This window comes from Alligator mississippiensis, chromosome 3, assembly GCF_030867095.1.
Source record: "Alligator mississippiensis isolate rAllMis1 chromosome 3, rAllMis1, whole genome shotgun sequence".
In the NCBI taxonomy this organism is placed as follows: Eukaryota; Metazoa; Chordata; order Crocodylia; family Alligatoridae; genus Alligator; species Alligator mississippiensis.
The window spans coordinates 248,462,650-248,480,690 of record NC_081826.1 but is presented as its reverse complement, the minus strand read 5'-3'; the positions used below and the strand labels follow the sequence as shown (position 1 = coordinate 248,480,690).

General features: G+C 39.0%; 1 protein-coding gene across 8 annotated transcripts in view; it reads left to right on the top strand.

The window, feature by feature from the left end:
• XRCC4 (X-ray repair cross complementing 4) overlaps nucleotides 1–18,041 on the top strand; it is a 333,742-nt gene that overhangs the window by 262,344 nt on the left and 53,357 nt on the right. For 3 of the 8 annotated variants that reach the window (XM_059725049.1, XM_059725050.1, XM_059725051.1), the window contains exons 8-10: nucleotides 7,003–7,114; nucleotides 9,650–9,774; nucleotides 10,210–10,500. The exons of 2 other annotated variants lie outside the window; for them this stretch is intronic. In XM_059725049.1, coding sequence (XP_059581032.1) covers nucleotides 7,003–7,114; nucleotides 9,650–9,754 — 217 coding nt within the window. In that variant the 3' untranslated portion in view covers nucleotides 9,755–9,774; nucleotides 10,210–10,500. Of the gene's footprint in view, nucleotides 1–5,985; nucleotides 6,108–7,002; nucleotides 7,115–9,649; nucleotides 9,775–10,209; nucleotides 10,501–18,041 lie in introns of those variants that run through there. 3 more of the 8 variants (XM_059725053.1, XM_059725052.1, XM_059725054.1) reach the window with 3 other exon arrangements.

Genomic DNA, 18,041 nt, shown 5'->3' with positions numbered 1-18,041 from the left:
TTCTGAGCACTTTAATTAGTGTGGCTCTCAGTGCTGCTGTAATTAAAGTGCCCCCCCACCACCTTCTGGCACACATGTAAAGATGCCCATCAATGCCAGTAAGATCTGTAGCTTTATCCTTCAATAGAGTATGTTTGAAATGAACTCTAAATTGCAATACTTGGCAAAATGAAAAATCACTTGATTGAAAACTGTTATTAAAACAACTTTGAATTATGAGAACAACTATAATATATCTCTAAACCAGAAAACACATTTGGAATATTTGTTAATCTATCTATAACCTCTGAAATGTCCATTATTTCACAGTACATGCTCTGTAATACATATTCTGGTGCTTTTTCTTAATAAAGGTTTCTTATCTTTTCATCCCCATACTCTAGCCTTCGAAGTACTCCCACTGCTATTCCCTGAAGCTAATACGAGAATTTAAAATTCAAATTGCTGACAGACATGAACTGCTGTTGAAACAAGGCATCTAAATGTTCTCAAACACCCTGATGGGTTATACATTTTCAGTGAGTTAGATCAATGAAATCTATCATGTGTTTTTTATTTATATTACCATTCCCATCAATGGAGTCTTCTTTCACATAAATCTCTAAAGCCCAGCCTGACAATTGCTGTATTGTTTCAGGTATTTTATACACCTACCCTGAAAAATAAAAGACAATGTATAAATATTGTATGTATGACATCTGGTCCCTGGAGTTATTAATCAACACAGAAGGTTGGCTGTTTGCAACTTCAAGGTCCTTTTTGCATTCAGAAAATATTGAAAGCAGAGTATGTACTCTTTAAACATCTCAGAGATTCCAGACCAGTCTGATCATTCTGTATATTTTACCACAATGTAGAACATTTATGAGTTTAAAAGATGGAATGCTAGTTCTCAAGCTACAAAATTATTGTATAAGTAATGTGCTTATATTGTTGACTATAGGGTGAGATGAATTATGGAGTACTGGGGAGGCTTACATGTACTCCATCTATCTACCTAATGGTGAAAAGTTCATACAAGTAGCAAATTAAAAGAAAGAAAGACCAGAGAGGGAGATAGAGAACTTGAGTACTTGACAAGAAGATGAGGCTATAAGAAATTAATTTGATTGGCTTGAGGGAAAAAAATCTACAGCAAACAGATGGTTTCTATAATGTGACTTAATGAAAAAACTTGGAACTCTATCATATTTTAAATAAATGCTTATATTTTCATGTGTAGAGCCAGCAAATTGACTTCCAGTCACATAGTAAAAATTGTTCAAACATGAGCCCTTATGTTACACTTGCAAAGAATGCTCCCATATACATCACACAACTGCAAACAGAGCTACCGTTGTAAGTGCAAATCCCAGAGTGCTTGGTATGAACTTGTTTTATTAAAAAAAAATTATACTCTCAGTATACTTTGTCTTCCTGTGAACAGGTTAGTTGAAAGACTTGTTTCTGCTTTCAGCACTGTTGGTGGCTCCAATTTTCTTTGAGTTCTTTTTCTTTAATAAGAGTAGATACATTTAAATGATAAAAAAGTATATTTGATTTTCTTCATTAATGCTGAATATTTTTCTCATGCAAAGCAATATAGATTTTTCTCTGCCTAGAAACTGACAAAGTTGAAAGTAACTTTATCTTTAGTAAAATAGTTTAGAAAAATGCTGCAAATTAATTAGCACTGGATCTCCAAAGTGCTGTATTTATTCATTTTAAATATTGGCCTTGTTTTGTCAAAAATAGACCATGGATAAAAGTATAAATATAGGGGAGCTAATCTTCTCTTCTATCAAGATATGCAATCTGGTTTACTTCAGCTGACACTGACTTTACTGCACTGGGCCAGAGTAAATTAGTAGTTTTTTACCTATGTGTCAAGTCATTGCCATTTCCTTATCCTATACTTCTTGAACATTAATTTATGTTGGTGATTTCTAGCTAAGGAAGAAAAGATGGGATCCAAAAAGCTCAGTTTTCAGAGAACATTCGTGCCTTTTTAACAAAAGAAGTGTTTTAATTAATTCCCCCTCTTCAAATCTGGGCCAAGCTTTATCATAAATTTTATACTTTATAAAATTTGAAGAATTTTCCATTGGAAATATAAGGGTATTTGGTTCTCCAGTACAAAAGAATAATAGTAGGATATATAGGTAACAATCTCAGGCTCTGCTTTCATGTGAATCAAAAGGGTTTTCACAAAGCTGTATTTCATGAAAGAAGCAGAATACAAAGACTCAGCCCAATCCAAATAACAGTGGTGGCAATCTGATTTCATGTTCACTGGAATTTCATCTGTAAAATCCATTTAAATAAATGATAACATGGGGGAAACAGAAAGCCTTAGAAATACCATTGCTCACTAAGAGATTGCTAGAGCCTGGTCATTATATGAAGTGAGAACATTAGGTCTTTTGTAAAATTGCTTGGCAGAACTTCACAGAATCCCAGGAGAATATTTTTCAGGTTCTATAGGAAACATTTGCTATTTTGAAAAATGAGGCTTCTAGCTGAGAAGTTCTTATTACTAACTATTAAAATGTAGGTCAGAGTGTCTGCTGGTATAATTTGGCACCACTCCATTGGCATTATTTTATTTTATTTTAATTTATTTTAGTGAAACAGCCAGTCGAGTGATTCATGAGTCTAGGGGATGGAATTCTACAAGCTGTTCAATGGGTGAAACCCCTGATACCCTGGTGATGTCCTGGTGGCACTACTGGTTTGAATGGCACTCTGCACAGACATAAAGCTCTGCCATGCTACTTTAAATGACAGGATCAGGACTTTAGATACTATAACCATAGGTGCAAACAAATGAACCCTTTGTGCTACTGTGCGAAAGTACTCCACTCCAAAATTATTTTCTTTGAATTTCTACTTACTTAGAGCCCATTACAATCCCCACTGAAATGTCAGTGGGAATCTTTCCATTGTCTTTAATTGGAGTCAGATCAGCCTCTTAATGAATCAAATAGGTGCTGCACTTATCTCTCAGGAGAGCCTGTCATCTCCACTGCTATTATTGCTTCTGCTGCAGGTTCCTGTGTGGTAGCTCTGAGGCCATTCACCTACTTAATTGACCAGAGTTAATGTGCTAGAAAATTGCCCATTTAATAGGAGGAGGAGGAATTTATCACAGCTTTGAATGAAATAGTGCAAAAGAGCACATGCTAAGATACAGTCTGGGCAGAAGCAGAAAAATGGCACATCAGCTACATTGGAAACCATCTTTAGTTTTTTAACAAGTGTTTGTCCTTGCTGAAGCCCAACTCAAGTCAACTACTCAGCATTTTAGAAAGTCAGGCTGCTATTTAGATTATTTGTCTTGCATGTCAGGTCTTCAGTGACTTGGAAGGCTAGCTTTGGGTATACATTTCTGAAACATGGATGAGCAATTATATGATTATTTTCTATATTCTCTCATTTTTATAAGACAAAATTTTAGCCATCTGAGCATAGCCAACTGCTTAACACTTTTATCCCATTCCCCTACTAAAGACTCCTATACACATGCAGGGAGGCTGCTCCAACATGCTGTAATTAATTAATGGATTAATCAATTAATCGAGTCTGCTGGAGTGTGGCAGTTACTGCACCACAGCAGACTCCAGCATCATGTGCATCACAGATCACCATCCCCATGCTGAAAAATGGTGGTGGGGCACTTTAAATTAAAATGCATTTGACCAGCTTTAGTTCAAAAAGGTCTGCTGTGCTTTTTCAGTGCAGGGATATTGATGCACATGGTGCTCTGGGCACTTTTAATTAACACAGCTCTTGGAGTTGCACTATTTAAAGCCCCCACCTCCTGGAGCAAGTCTATAAATGCCCTAAGAGCTCAGCTACCTAGAAAAACTATGGCAAAATAAGATATTCCAGAACAAAAAAATTCCCAAGACATTCCCATGAGACAGTAAGCATGCCTAGCTGGTTTAGCATTAAAATCTCAAATGAACTAGGCAAAATTGCCCAAAGACACTCTTAGGGCATTTACAGACATTTGGAGAGGTGAGGGGGGGATTATCCATCCTGCCCACCATTCTCCCCACCCTGACTTACTTCCTCAGCTCCTGGCACCAGTGAAAACCAGTAAACATGACACCAGAAGCAGGTTGCAGGATAGGGATTTTGGCAGGCTTAGGCAGGAGGGGAAGTTGTCCATGTTAAAAATGATCATGTTAAAAATGACCGCCTAATCTAAGGTAAGTCAGGATGGGCTAGTGGGGAGGGGGGCCTTGGGGAGAACCGGGGGGCAAGCAGGGTCTGAGGGGGATTGGGAGGGTCAGGGGGCTAGCCATGTCCAAGAGGGGGATTGGGGAGAATGTGGAGAAGCATAGGGGCCTGCAGAAGGGATCTGGGCGGCTAGCAGGGTCTGTGGGAGGGATCAAGGGGGCAGGCAGAGTCTGTGAGGGGGGGGGCAAATAGGGTCCAGGAGAGGGTCCAGGAGGGTTTGGTGGTATCAGGGGGCTAGTGGGATCTGTGGAAAGGTTTGGGGGCATGGGGGAACTCTCTCCCACCCTGGAACTGGCCCCCCTGGTGAATCAAGCCCCACATCCTGCCCCACCACTCTCCCCACCCTGACTTACTTCCTCAGCTACCAGTGAAAACCAGTAAACCTGACACTGGGAGCAGGTTGCAGGATGGGGGGTGGGGGGTTGTAGGCTCAGGCAAGGGAGGAGGTTGTCCACCTGGGGGAGGGGCTGGGGGGCTAAAAATACCCCAGTGCTCCAGGGGGGCGGGGGGAGGAAAAGCACAGCCCCAGGGCTGGATCCAGTGGCTGGGTTTTCCTGGCCCCAGGATTGCATTGGAAACTGTACAAATATCCATTTCATCAAACTTGATCTAAGTTAGACTACCTTGGACCTGTACTTAACTTAGATTGGGTTGGCTATGTTTAGACTGATCTAACTGTCCTGAACTTATGTACAGTTCACACATAGCTCTGCTAACACAAGATCTAAGTGTAACGTCCACATCTGGGCAAACTAAGTTAGAACAGGTGGTCATTTTTTAACACAATCTAACCTCCCCATACATCTGTATGTACCCTTAGGGTAGAAGACAGCAACTATTCCTGGGTGTTGCAAACCCTTTGTAACTGTTTCCCTTCTTTGTATTGAGTGAGAACTCCTACCCTGTTTTTGTTTTCCTTCCTTGTAGCAGTTGGAGAGATTTTGTAAGAGAAAGGGTCTCATTTAGAGCTGATGAATTTGAGAATTTCATTTGCATATAGTTCTGAGAACAGATTCACCCCTTTTGTCAGTTATTTTATTTCAATGCCAGATAAAATTGGTCTGTTTTTTATGTGATGTGCATGTGTGCATGTTTAGCTGAAAAGTAAGCAGTTATAAATAAAATAAGTAAGCTTTTGTGGGGAAGAATATTATTTGTCTTGGCTTTTATTTATTTTTTCAAATGAAACAAAAACAGGAAAAAAATTTTAAAAATCCAGAGCACTTGCATTTAATTCCTGGCAATGCTTTGTGATACTGTATTGCTGTTTCTGCATCTTATACTTATTTGGCATTCAATTATTAAGATGATCTGTATTGTTTAATGTCTCCGTCATTTGTAGGTTTTGCTAGGAGTAACTGATGCTGCACAGTAATATTTGTATAACTACTAGGGTCCCTTACGCAGCAGAGAAATTACCTTTAAGTACTTAAATTATTCTAGAAACATGAATGATTCATACTGGAACTGGGAGCACAGCCATGGGGACCACAGGAAGCTATGAACCATGTGCAAAGGAAAGTAAGTCCTCACAGGAGCTAATTGTGATAGCTGGAATTACCAGATTATCAAGCACACAAACACAGACTAACCAGAGGAAAAGTAAACCATTTGACAAGGCAGCCTTTGTCAGGGCAGGGTTGAAACATGAAGAGGAAGAGCCTTGTAGTTGTTTTCCATTACCAATACAGTCAAAGTGCCTCTTCCATCAGCTAGATCAGGCTTTCATAACACTTGATTACTCCTCTTTCATCTCACCAGCTCTTCAGTCAGAGTCACAGAGTGGGGAAAAAACCATAAAGCAACAACACTTGAGGAAGTCGAGTTGTGTGCTGTTTACAGAACTTTACATATTAGGAGCCAGATCCTGCTCCACCTACTAGGTGCCTAAGTATGATTCTTTTCTGTTCTGTTCCTAAAAATGTGTTAGTGCTTATGTTTTTGTAATATGTTGTCACATTGGCCTTAAGATGACGTCACAAAAAAAACAGTGAAGAGGACTATCCACGCAGCTTTTGTGTTAGCAGTTTTGCAGGGACTCAGGTAGGGTGGAACAGGATCACACTGGGGTGTCTAATGGAAAAGGATCTGCCAAAGATATCCATCTCTCCCTCATTGAGACTTTGATTCTGCAAAGTGGTGAGCACTCTGCTGTGATCCAACAAAGCACTTAAGAATGTGCTTAATTTAAACATTTTGGGGCCAGACTTTTAAAGGTAGTAAGGAACCTAGATTAGCTGCCTTGGTTCTTTCGAAATACCAGTCTAATTCTCAATGAAAAATTTACCCTGCTCAATTCATCATGATGCAGAATAACTCTTAAAATCTATCCTTTTTGTCTACTTTATCAAAGCAACATCAGGGACAAGTATTTTTAGTTCCCTTTATACAAAGCACTCCTCAGTTTTTTCAAAACAGAAAAATGTATGCAGACCTTGTCTTAGAGTGAAGATAATATAAATATGAAATCTTTCACTCTAGGAAATGTATTTGTTATTCTTGACAGCCCAGTTCAGCCTCATTCTTTTCTGTCACCTAGAGACAAGTGTTGTATTCAAGTTAGATGGTGCCTAAGAATTTCTAGAATGTCTTATAAAAATTTAAATTAAGACTCAGCTATTTTAAATCTGAAAGGAGATGCCTAATGGTAAGACATTCAAACATCTTTGCTATCTGCAAATGGAACTTACTTTTTTTTTTTTTATTAAAAAGTTCTTGGCATTTTCAAGTATTTTTTACGCCAAAAATGTTAAGCAGCTCATGGGCCCTTTTCTGCAGGCATGGGCAATGTTTTACATGTGGATCAGTCTTCTGTTTGTGGAAGGGAAATGCCAACACCTTCATAGCACCCAAACATCAGGCCTATGCAGCGGAGAGATACAAGGAGGAGGTAATGTACCTTGTTTTCCATCCCCCCTATTTGCTGAGTTTATAGGTTACAATAGAAATCTAATATATGCTATGCCTCAGTCAAGCCTTGAAGCAATAGAAAAACTACCATTTATGTTCCTGGTCAGTTGTTGACCATAGGAGGGACACTGATAGCAATGCTTATTTCATGCTACTCTGCCAGGAAGTGGGGAATGTCCATAACACTGAAACACATAACTCTCTTAATCCCCACTCAGCAGTAGAGAACATTTGTTTCTTTATAATATTATATTTTGACCTCTTGTCTCTAATGCTTCAGATATTGAAGTACAGTGAAAATGTGCTAATCGAAAATTTTAGGCTTCCATACAAGGCTAATGAAGGAACAGAACCAACAAAACCCCTGTTAATTGTGTGTTTTGTGATCCTGTTCCTGTTTACTAACCATTGGGACCTGTCTTCTATTCTTCTTGTTTCTTTAAAGTGCAGTAGTAAGCTATAAAACCAATGAAGTAAAAGCCCATAATGTCTTGTGGGCCATAATTGGAACAAAAGCAGTGTTTCTTTTTAACACAGCCAACACAACATCTCTTTGATTGGACAGCTGAAAGCCCAAGCAAATAAAGGAAGGAGATCATGACTTGCTCTTACTTGGGGAGCAATTAATAGTTCTTTGATAACACACAATTTCCTTTTTTCCGGCTTTTACATTGCCTTTCCTTTATTTTTTTGCTATTTAAGCGCCCACAGTTAAGTCCCATCTTACAGTGTGGGCTAAATCTTTTTCAGGTGAACAGTTTGTATCTATCAGTAAAACAAAGAATAATAGTTCTTAACTGTTTCTCCCGACTCCTTTTCTTTTCCATTCTAGCTAATTGCACTGAATATCCTGTCCTAGATGCATACTTAAGTCATTTTATCTTGAAAAACTGCAAATCTTATTTTTCTTTGGGTCAAACTTTCTGACGATCAGAGGAGCTTGAATAGTTATCATTTCTAGTGTTTGTACCTTGATTTTGAAAAGTAACAGCTGGAGTTATTTCTATATGTTAGAACATACTAGGAAATCAATTATTTGTGGGGAGAGGGGCATTTAAAAACACCTGCACTTCTAGTTGCACAGTGTGAAGGTGCTTTGTTTTTAATTTTATTAGTGTACTCTAAAACTTGAAGGCCCATTATTCAGTGTATTATTGTTGATGCTAATAATTGCTACAACAAAACCAGTTATCAGTAGTAACACAATGCAAAGTTAAATCTGTAAAAGTTTTAGTATATTGCTTTATTTATAGTACTGTTGCTGCATTTAAATAGTTTATTCTAGGCTTCTTTCCCTGAAAGAATGTTTGTGAACATTTTATTCCACGTTTACAGTGTATCAAATAACCAGAACACTGGTGTGTTGAAAGCTGCATCACTGGCAAAAAAAATGTCAATTTAATACTAGCTCGCAACTTGAATTTGCGTGTGTGATTTATGCTTAGCATAGAACTTTGGAAAAATATATAGAATCTTCTTTTCACAGTAACACTTTAAAACTAAAAATTTACATGATGTCTCATTGTTTTCTTCAGTTGGTCTAGGAGTTCTTTATAAATCTCAGATTGAATTTTGGGTGCAGGCTTTCTTTAAAAAAGCATGTTATAGGTCTTGATCATAGTGTGTGTAAAGAGTAAAACTGTAGGGCAGCAGAGAAACAGGATACCTTTTACTCTGAGCTAAATACTTGTCAGCTTTATTTTTTAAAGCATCAGAATTGATAGTTCATTACAGCTTGTTGATTGGTAGGCGTTAACTGTAAGAAAACAAAGTTTTGTCAGAGTAACTAAAATCCACCCAAATTCCTAGCCAAATCTGGAAAGTATTTGCTCAAGACAAGACCTATGAGCAGTAGCACAGTATTCAGTAACAGTTTTTATTTCTCTAGTCTTATTTTTGACAGTCTTCATTGCTAACAAGAATGACAGTCTAGGAGATTTAAGAGCAGAAGATTGATTGGAAAAACACTTACTAAATGTGTGAATTGTCTGGCTGTTCTTGTCATTTCCTTGGGCTTTATTCAGCTGAGTTCTGCTCCATGAGTGGAGATACATTACAGTTCATTCTGCCCTCTCCCCACCATCCCAGAACTTTTGAATTGATTCATCCAAGTTAAAAACATTACTTGCCAAAGAGGCAATATTGTTGTTAAAATTAATAGAGGACCAAGCTGGAGTAGCATGAAATTTTACCCAACGTCTGGCATGCTTCTCCTGAGACTGGCAAAAAGGTCCAGCTCTTACTTCCTGGTTAATAATATAATGCTTGCAACAGGGGTGAGGTTCAGTACATATAGAGACAGTATATTTTGGTGTACACAGACTCGCACTGAAATCTTCTCTCACCCTTGGCCCAACTGGCCATGATTAGATGTGTCTGGATGAACTTCTTGTCCACTGTCCCCAGATGCCCATGATTATAGCCAAAAAGTCCATAAGAACTTCTCTTGTATATGGTGTCTCTTGTGGCTGTAGTGTAATCCATCTCTCCCTTTATATTTCTCCTATATCTACAGTCTGGTAGTTTCTGGCAGAGTATTTTCCACATGCCACTTCCAAGTCTAGTAGCAGCAGATGACCAGAGAACAACACTGCTGGGACCAGATCACCCACTGGATTGAAAAAGTGGCTAAGAAAAATGGTATCCTTTAGTTTCCCCTGTGCTGGTATGAGAGCTGTCTGAATCGTGGTGTGACTCATCACCAAATGCCATCAGACCTGAAGATAGAAGAGAGGTTCTTATGGACTCTGCCTCACCAGAGCTCCCTTTATTTCTCTTTATTAAGAATCAGACATAAAAGGGTGATGAGGGTGACCTAAGTTCTACCAAACCAGCAGTTCTAAACACCTCTAAGTTTCTGCAGAAGGCTGTCTCAGATGCTTTCAAAAATGCAAAAATACTGTCAAAAATACTCCTAGCACCAAGTATTTTGGTTCTGAAGGGTTAGTGATGGTTCATTGATAGTATATACATTTAATTATCCTACCTCATATCTGGTACCAGTTTTTGGAAAAAAATCTATTCCAATTAACTTTACTTTTGTGTTTCCTATATTCCTAAATTCACTTTTCTCAGCTGGTCTTCATCAAGCAATGTATTGTCTGCAAACAGCAATATCTTTACTGGATGAGAATAATGCAGACATTTGTATGTCACTGATGTGTCACTACAGGAGTTGTACACAGATGATATGTAAGCACAGTGGTATGTAGTGCACTTGACTTGTCTGAGGTCATGCTGTGTGGAAAATAACTTCTTTTTGTCAGTTTTAAATTTACTACTAGTTTCATTTTATGAACCCTTATATTATGAGAGAGAGTTCTTGTATTGTGAGAGATAGCAAATAATAAATTACTGTTTACTTTCTCTTCTGTTTTGTAAATTCTTAAGGAAAGGCTGGACTGTTGTGTGTTGCAAGGTACCTAGTGTACTGCCCTCCCTTAAGTAGATGTTAATTTTTTTTCTATTCAGCAGAGAATCCAGGCACTCACTGCTAATCATGACCAACAGGGAGGGACATGAACCTTGAGAAGATGATGTCGTATCCCAAATTTTCCTTAGCACTTTTATTAATACTTCTTTTTTGTGAAACAGGGCTCAGTGCTTGTGTCCATTCCTAGCAGATGACATGGTATCACTCTGAGGGGTTAGGGTGGTGCGGGCTGGGGACTAGTGAAAAACTTCTCTTTCTCAAGTGCAAATAAATATTTTAACCACTTTACTACCAAATACTGTGCAGGTGTGTATACAATTGTTTATACTCTGCACAATTGAATCCTGTAGCAGAGTAAATATTCTGCCATGTAAAGAACAATATACCTTGAGTAATGCATGTGAATGTGAATTTGTAAGGTGGTATAAATAGCATTTCCTTTGCAATATTAAGACTTCTCACTAGAAATTACTACATTTTATGATAATGAAAAAGTATATAGTTGGGTTACACAGAAGGTAAAGAAAAATATAATTTTACCTCTTTTGTATATCCTGAGTCATATCTTGATCTTTCTATTCTTGGTACTTCAGAGAGGGAGTACTCCTGGCACTGCCCTTGACAAAGGGAGCTTGATTTTCTATTCCTTGTGCACCATCAACAAATTGGTAACCTGATTTCATTTTCAATCGTTATATTTGGTGCAATGATTACAGAAAGAAAGCAGCTTTCTTTCAGATTCCAGGTTGGGTTAGTACAGTTTAGACATAGGGGAAAAACTTAGTTAATGTATGAGAAATCACTGATGCACACTAAACAACTCCCTCACAGTACTATTTTCTTTGTGAAGCCAAACTTTAGAAGTGAACTACTCTTGCTCAACAAAGGCAGTGTTTTCAAAAACAGTTCTTTGTGTCAGTTTACATAGTTGAAAATGTCACGTTACAAGTATAGTACTATGACAAAAGACTCATCTTAACAGACATGCACTGACAAGCATTTTGTTTGCTTGCAAGTCTTATCCTTCTCTGTAGTGTTATCAGTCTCCGTGAGTTTCCCCTAGAGGGTCTAAGTTGCTATTCTCTTAAATCATATTTGGGTCATGCCTGTGAACTATGTTGAAAATAAAGACTTAAAGGAAAACATACCTTCCTGTTCCCACAACAGGCTGAAGGAGAGAACTGGAGTCAAGGCTAAGAATATTTTTTTTGTTTTTCTTTTGTTTTCTTTTTGTCAAGAAGATAAGGCTAGGAGGTCAAAGCAGGTAGAGTCTTTGGGACTGGAGTCTATACACATTTGTGTCAACTAAATGCCTGTAGTAAGATTCATTATGCAAGATACAAAAAGAGTGTAATAAAAGCAAAGAAAAAATATCTTGTATCGGGCATTTTAGTTTGTGTTTTGATTTTTAATAACAATTTTCCATAACTGTTAGCAGCATTGCTGAGGTAAGAAATTTATAGGAACAAACAAATGAAAAGATAGAATATACAAATGAAAGTATCAATGAGGCTTTACTGGTGCAGCTCATTGGAGCAAAATAAGATATGAGGCAGTAATCCACAATACTTACTAGAGGATATGCTTTCTAAATACTCATTGCATAAACTAAGGTTATGTGTAAAATTTAAACCATTACATACATCTCAACTGAGATATGCAGATGCATTTACAATAAACATAGTCAGCAGACTTCTAAATATTTAACACAGTTCAACAGTTTTTAACAAACTAAAATGAGCTCCATCTGGAGGCAGGAAGTAGAGACAGGACTAAAATTATACACAGGATTAAGTCCTTCTCAACATTGTTCACATTGCTTATTAGAATAGTTAAACCTCCAAAGCCCTAAATTCACTGTTGCCATAACTGTGTGGAGCCACTTGCACCAGACAAATTGGGTAACACATTGCCGAATCAGAATGCATCTCGTTGCACTTACATACTTATCTTCTTCTTTTGCAGTCGAAGATGATTGTTTTCCATGTTTGTTTTATCTGTGTGTCCAAAGATGGTTGATGTGGCCTATCTGGGATCAACAGACTCTACTGCAACTCATACATATGTTTTCATGTGGGGTGGGTGGCACTAGATTCTTGATTTCGTCTGTGATATGCTGTTTCTGCCACTCCCACTTTTCCATCTTCTGTTGTTGTTGTTGTGAGGTTTCAAAGTATTGAGATCGCTGCAGCACTCTTCCTCTGTTTAGGGTGATCCTGAGTGATAGTCTCCCATGAGTTGATGTTGATGTTGCATTTTTTTAAGTTGGCCTCAAGGATGTCCTTGAAGCGATTTTTCTGCCTTCCTCTTGAGCATACACCTTGACTGAGCTGCAAGAGTAAAAGTTGCTTTGGGAGCCTGGAGTTGGATGTCCAGATGATGTAGCTAGCCCAGTGAAGTTGCTTGCAGGAGGACACTAACGTTGGTGTGTCTGTCTTCCTACTGGATTTGAAGGATCTTCTGCAGGATCTTCAGCAGCATTGATGGTACCTCTCCAACAATGCTAGCTTTCTCCTGTACATTGTCACGTCTCAGCTCTGTACAGCAAGGTGAGGATCACAACTGCTTGGTAAACGATAAGCTTGGTTTTGGATCTGATGTCACAATCTTTGAACACCCATTTCTTCAGGTATCCAAAGGATATTTGATTTCTTCATTGATGTTAGCCTTCTGCAAGAGATGGCTTCCAAGGTGTGGGAAATACTCAATGTTCTCCAGAGTCTCACCGTGGATCTGGATTACCAGAGCTGGGGACTGTTCATGATAAGTTTGTTGATGGAGGACCTTAGTATTCTGAATGTTAAGTGTCAGTCCTGTTTTCTTGTATACCTCAGTAAAGACGTCGACGATTGCCTCAGGGTCTGTTTTCAAGTGAGTACACACTACAGCATCATCAATGTACTGGAGCTCAGTGATTGTGGTCAAGGTGGTCTTGGTTTTGGCTCAGAGTCAGCTGCTATTTACTCAAGTTATTTACTCCATAACTCACATAGTTATGGAGTAATTGAGTAGACAAGATGCAGGTTAATAATGAATCAGGTCCACAGTTTTATGATCTGCTAGACGCCAAATTTTCTTTGTCCATCAATTTTGAAGTAGTTACCACCACTATAGGCTATTTGGGAGGTCATTTTTTCATAGAAAAGAAAGAGTAGCAACAGCAGTACTATTGCCTTGCCTATTCTGCCTATAGTGTTGCTAACACATTCAGTCTTGTTTCTGCTGAGGTTGCGTATAAGCATGCTAGGCTGTGAATTTTATTATCTTGGTGCCTGCCCAGTTGGTCTGAGATTGGGACAACCAACTTATTTCACATAGGCCACCAGACAATCAAAAGGTAATGACTTTCATCCTCCACCTGCTGAGATGGATTTGAGACAATAATTGGAGAGCTGATTGTTTTTGTAAAAAAACCTGCTTAGTTCTGGTTCAGCACTTTTATTACATGCTTGAAAGACGAGAAAAATGTATGTTTTTCTTCTCTGTGTTAAAGGTTGTCTATTCATTTTAGCTCTTCATGCTTTTTGTATCCCAACTCTTCAAAACACTCCTGTGTATATGTTATGGACACAAATAGTTTTAATAAGCTCATTAAGTATGTAGGATTCAGGGCTTATATAGCCTGCACTGATCTATTCGGTTTTAGTTACTGACTTGGAAAATCTGAAATGGTTCTTCACCCAGGAAGAGTAATCATTTAAAATAACTCTCCGCTATCCTAAACCCACACTGGTAATTATTAATCTTGGGGCATTAAATGGTAAAAGTGGTAGTAGAATAGTTGTATTAATGACAGTTACTTTTATTCATATGTCAGATGAACAATAACATGGTATTTTCCAGAGACATGGGGTACACTAAAAGGTAAGACATCATTGGCATGATGCAGTAGTCAGGCTTTCCTCTACTGCTTAAATATTTCTCATTTTATATCACAAAACATCTTTTGCTGAAAAGATGAACGTATGAGAAATTTGTGTTTTATCTATACACTTATTGGGCCTGATCATTAATTGATATAAATAAGCATAGTTCCAGTGAAATCAACAGAATAAGATCTTATTTTTTTCTAATTTAGGATTGACCCATTGGATTGTTTATCCTTCCAAAAATAAAGTTAAAAAATCCAATAACTGAATAGATTAATAAAGTGGGAAATCAATTAGGTGATTAGATGAGAAGAATTAGCAATACCTGCATTCTCATACTCTTTCACAAAATGACTATATGTTCATTATTTATTTTCTATAGAGTTGGTGTTAACAGCAACTTACAATCCAATGAAAACTAAAGATATCTATGATATTATATAGCTAATAACAAATTATGCATGGGCTTCATGAATACAGAAGATAGAGTAATACAGCCAGGCAGTGGGGGTGGAGGATCAGCTAGGAAGGGACAAGCCTGAGCCTGCATTTATCTGCTTTTCTTCTCATACCTGGAGGCACCTCAGGGGTCCACAGCACACTTGTTGAGGATCACTGATACAGAGATGTATCCTTTTGTTCTGTTACTCTTTGTCCTGGATTATTTTATTTCTTTGATTATTGCCCTATAGATCATTATTAATATTTCATGTCTTCACTCTGTGGATCTGTTGGAAAGATTGAGTCAATACCTGTGACAAGTTTTGGCTTATCCTCAGCAGCAGTTCATATATATCAGGGGTGTCAAGCATAGGGTCTGCAGGCCAGATTCAGAAGTTGGACCCTTAGCCCCATTGGGCATGGCTATCAGTGGCAAGATGGCTCACTGTCACTGGACCTCACGTCCACTGTCACTGGACCCTGCACTGCCTCCACCCCTGCACCTGCTGAAACCCACACCACTGCCACAGCCATTACAGCATCCTTCACACACCAGGTTGGATCTGGCCCTCCAGGATCCCCACAATCCAGATCCAGTCAGGGCCCCAAGTGACTAACAAACCTGATATATGCACATTAAATTTCAGGGCACTGCATTAAATTTGTGGATTATCCCATCTGTAATTTATACAGTAAAATGTGTCTCAGGATTGACGTGTAGGGTAGAGCGGGTTATGAAAGCCTTAAAATCAAACATATAAATATTTGATCTAATGCAAACATCCAGGTTTTGCCATAAAAAGGAGCATATATTGTAGGAATATACATAAGAAATATATAAGGCATTATAAAGAATTGAAGTAGTAATAGGACGGCCCAATTAGACCATCTTCTGCAATACCTTAAACAGCTGATATAACTGATGTTGTACATGTGCTTGTGAGCATAGTATGAATCCTATCAGGACTCGATTTTATGATGCAGCATGTTACAATGACCCAAAATGAGGGGCACAGAAAGATTATGTAGATAAAACACATTACCATTGGCTTTGTTCCTTAACAGTCTTTAATCTTTACTATCATAACTATGCATTTGTTATAAATTATTTTCAATAATAAAAGCATAGGGTTATCAAATTTTTGCTTAACATCATAGACTTTGGACTAAAACGAGCAGTGACTTATGACATGAGGAACATTTAAGAGGTGTATTTCAAAGACACTTTCAAAAGAGCTGAATTGAGTGATTAGGGCTAGGGACAAACATTACACACAAACCAGTTTAAGTGATCAGAAACTGGTTTAAACCTGTAATGGAACAGATGTTCAGTGCACATAGACCAGTCTGAAAATGGCTGAAACCAGTTTCAGATAAACCTGGTTGAATGTAGTATCAGACTTAACTGATTTGGCTCAAACCAGTTTATGCAATGTCTGTGCCAGACCCCTTGCTGGTTTAAATTAAACCAGACTTCCCCAGCATCCCAGCATGCTCTGGGCTGGGTGGGGCTCTCTGCTCCACAGCAGAGCTGACCCCTCCCCTCTACTCTCTAGCTGGAGCTCAGCAGAGACTGCAGGCATCTGCCTGGCTTCCCCCTTCTCCTTCCCTCCCCTCCCCACTCCCTGCTAAGCAGGGATCTCATAGATTTTCGGGCTGTACAAAATTTCATTGGGTGTTTCATTTTGAAGTTGTTTCGATGCATTTCGAGCTTGAAACAGCAAAATTGAAATGAAATAAAAGCCTCTGAAAGAGCTTTGAAACCAAACAAGTGAACTCAAAATGTTTCAAAAGTTTTGAAACGTTTTGAATTTTGAAGCTGGGCTTCTCAGCGCTCAGTGTGAGCTGTGCCCAGCACCAGTCCCAGGTGGCAGGAGCAGCCTCCTGTGATCTGGCAGGCAGATCAGGGGCCTTCTGCCTAGATCCTCGTGGCCCTCCAGCGCGAACTCGCACACTAACTCATGCACTGGGCCTAGAGTGCACCTGTTTGCGCACCCTGTTCACAAGGCTCAAGTCCATGATTCTCTGGGCGGCTGGGCCATGTAGGAGCCAGGTGTGGGCGTGACCCTCCTCAGCTCCTCTCAGCTGCCCCACAGCTGACTAGTTCCCACCCACCACGGGCTTCACCTACCTTCTGGCTGCGCTGGGGGTCAGGGTCGGGGTCCACCGTGGTCCTGCTGTGGGTTTTGGGGGTTCTGGGGCTCACGGAAGCGCAACAGGCTTCCGCCCATGTGTCTTACTCTGGAACTGGACCCAAATTTCCCCATCCCCTCTGCTTTACACAGTCACCATTTAGTATTAGCTAGTAGACCACATGCTGGCTACAGTCCGTGTTGTCAAAATGGGACAAAGGCAGCATCAGCAGGTAGCTAGTAATGTCCCTCTGTTGTTTTCTTAATGGGGTGATAAACACTGTTATCAATTCCCTGCTAGGGTGGTTGGGGGATCCCTCCCCAATGAAAGCATCCTGCCGAGGCCTGGCCACACCCCCTTAGCTCAGCATTGTAGAAGGGTAGGGAGGGAGGGCTGCTCTAGTGCACCGCCCCTCCCGCCAGCTTCTAGCCTGAGCCATTGCAGACATGTGCCTGCATTTCTGGGATGTCTGTCCAGTTACAAACTGATTCAGCCTAGGCAAGTTAGACTAACCTGCAAAGATTGAATCAATTCAGGCTCAGGGTTTTTTAATGTTTGTCCCTAGCCTAGAATTATAGCTGTAGAAAACTGAGACCACTGCTTTTAGAATGGTCTTTTCCTGATGCTGTAAATAACATACTGTTGAGTATTTTTCTTTTTGTGTTACAATAGAACCATCTGTAACTCTTAAAATATCAAGTGGTAAACATATACAATATGAAATACTTTTAGAAAAAAAACCCAATTAAAATGGGAAGCTCTTTTTCATTATTTTCAAATGGATAATTGCTTCCTTATCTTGTTCACTATAATTTTTTTTTTTTTTGGTGTGACTTGGTTTGTTTTTCCCCCCTACAAACTGCTAAGTAAAGAGGACCATTCACCAACTTATTCTCTGTGGGATATAGTGACTCATATGGTTAAACATGCCTGTAATACAATGTGTGTATTTATTTAATTTGCTTGTTTGGTGTGGGTGTAACACATGTTTTGGATACTGTGTAGTAGTTCCTGTTATACTTTGAACGATA